This window comes from Mesitornis unicolor, unplaced genomic scaffold (genome assembly GCF_000695765.1).
Source record: "Mesitornis unicolor isolate BGI_N332 unplaced genomic scaffold, ASM69576v1 scaffold8783, whole genome shotgun sequence".
Classification (NCBI taxonomy): domain Eukaryota; kingdom Metazoa; phylum Chordata; class Aves; order Mesitornithiformes; family Mesitornithidae; genus Mesitornis; species Mesitornis unicolor.
In genome coordinates, this window is record NW_010175295.1 from 64,434 (window position 1) to 66,267 (window position 1,834).

Here is a 1,834-nt window from a genome sequence, read left to right on the forward strand (position 1 = left end):
AAAAAAAAGTATTCTTATACTCATACTTTTCTCATTTCCAATGTAAGTCTACTAATACACACATGTAATTAATATTCTATGCAGTATATGAAATACGCACGTCTGTATTTCAAAAGTTTTTCCTATTTAAGTTAATTTTTAAGATTAAGAAGTCACAGAACTGGAAAATAATTATGGTCTTACTTTTATCAGTGGCACTTCACATAATTAGCAATGCCTTCACAAAGGAAGAAACATGCTTACCACTACAGTACATTAGCTAACTTACCCCTCTGTCTCCATAAAACATTAGAAGAAGGAAAAAAACATAATAGCAATTATGAATCCTGATCTTGGCCTGATCAATAAATTTTTCGATATCACAACACTAGTTTAAGAAAATTTAATTCTACTTGTGTTATCATGCTATTGGAACTGTTGATCTTCTTTCTATATAACACTTGCAACAAGCAGACAGGAATAATGCATATGCTGAGCATACTTGTATGAAAGACTTCTTTATATTTTTACTTACAAAAGAAACAGTATAAGTTCATTTCCACAACACTGTCACAGTTTCTGAGTTATAAATGCACCTATAGCAAAGCCACACACACACATCTGACAGAAAAAGAAGAAAACAGTTCATATTTTCTCACAGGCCTAACTTTTGAAATCCAGTTGTTGGGTTACTGGGGTGTTGTGGTGAACTTTTTGAGTTTCAAAGACATGGTGTTAGCTTCTTAAGAACTAGCTTTGCCTTGCTATCACTTTTTATGTTCTACATTGCAGGTATCTCAAGAGCCAGCATGTTTTCCCCGCTGCATGAAGTTTCCATTCATTTTGTTAAAGATTTAATAATAAGTGTTACTGTACCTCAAGCAGAAATTTAAACACATAATTCAGAAGCAAACTATCTTCTTCCTCACTGTCATCCTCTTTCTCCATTTGATAAAACGAAGTAACAAATTTAGCCACAAAATTGATCACTTGTTCCACTGCTGGTTCCCGTTTGTAGATTATCATAGCATACTTAAGGAAATGAATGAATTTTTCATTAAAATCTTCCTTAGCTTCCAACTGAAAAAAAAAATCAAACCACAACAAAAGATAACTACTGGGTTCATCTTTCAAAAGCAGTACCACAGAAAAATAAAATAAACGGTTGTATAATTGACAGCTTCCATTTAAATTTTTAAAGTGCTAACGCCAGCAGTTCGAATACACCCGCCGTAGCACACTCTTCACTGGATTTTTTGCTTTAACTCCACAGCCTTGATCGCTCTGCTCCGTTCTGGAGTTTGCATTTACCTCCTAACAGGTCTCAGGACGGCAATCGACACCCTCATCCATTACTACCATGTGCCACACCGACTTCTCGGGTATCCAAACACTTTCCAGCAACACCATTAATACCTGCCGTGGGCCGTTCTTGCACCCATGTTCGCAGGAAACAACTGTTTACTATAGTTTAGCGTGCGGCTTGGGGTTTTGTCTTTATTTTAAGTCGCAGGACTCTTCTTAGCCATACCGGCCCCAATACTTGTTTTAGAGGGCACAAGGTCAAAGAGGCCCCCTGCCTCCTGAAGGAAAAGCAGAGCAGTTGCTGAGCGCCCCCATGTTCCCGTCAGACCGGCGGATCACCGCTTCCCCCAGTCGCCGGCACGCCCCAAGGGCGGGCATACCTGATCGTAGGTTTTCTTCAAAGCCACAACAAGCTTCGCCTGGTTCTGGTGAGGCTTCTGGGCCAGCTGAAAGGCTTCTTTGATTTGCAGAAGCTTCTTTTTCGCTCCCATGGCTGCAGAGAAATGGGGCCGTCACGGCGCGACTCCCGTAGCGCAGAGGCACTCCAGGA

General features: G+C 40.0%; 1 protein-coding gene across 2 annotated transcripts in view; it reads right to left on the reverse strand.

Moving 5' to 3' along the window:
- The window catches only part of NCAPG (non-SMC condensin I complex, subunit G), a 26,242-nt gene extending 24,467 nt beyond the window's left edge, over nucleotides 1-1,775 (reverse strand). For both annotated transcript variants that reach the window (XM_010181331.1, XM_010181330.1), the window contains exons 1-2: nucleotides 1,665-1,775; nucleotides 856-1,059 (exon numbers count right to left, since the gene is read on the reverse strand). In XM_010181331.1, the coding sequence (XP_010179633.1) occupies nucleotides 856-1,059; nucleotides 1,665-1,775 (315 nt within the window). The remainder of the gene's footprint in view (nucleotides 1-855; nucleotides 1,060-1,664) is intronic.
- Nucleotides 1,776-1,834: the final 59 nt, after the last annotated feature.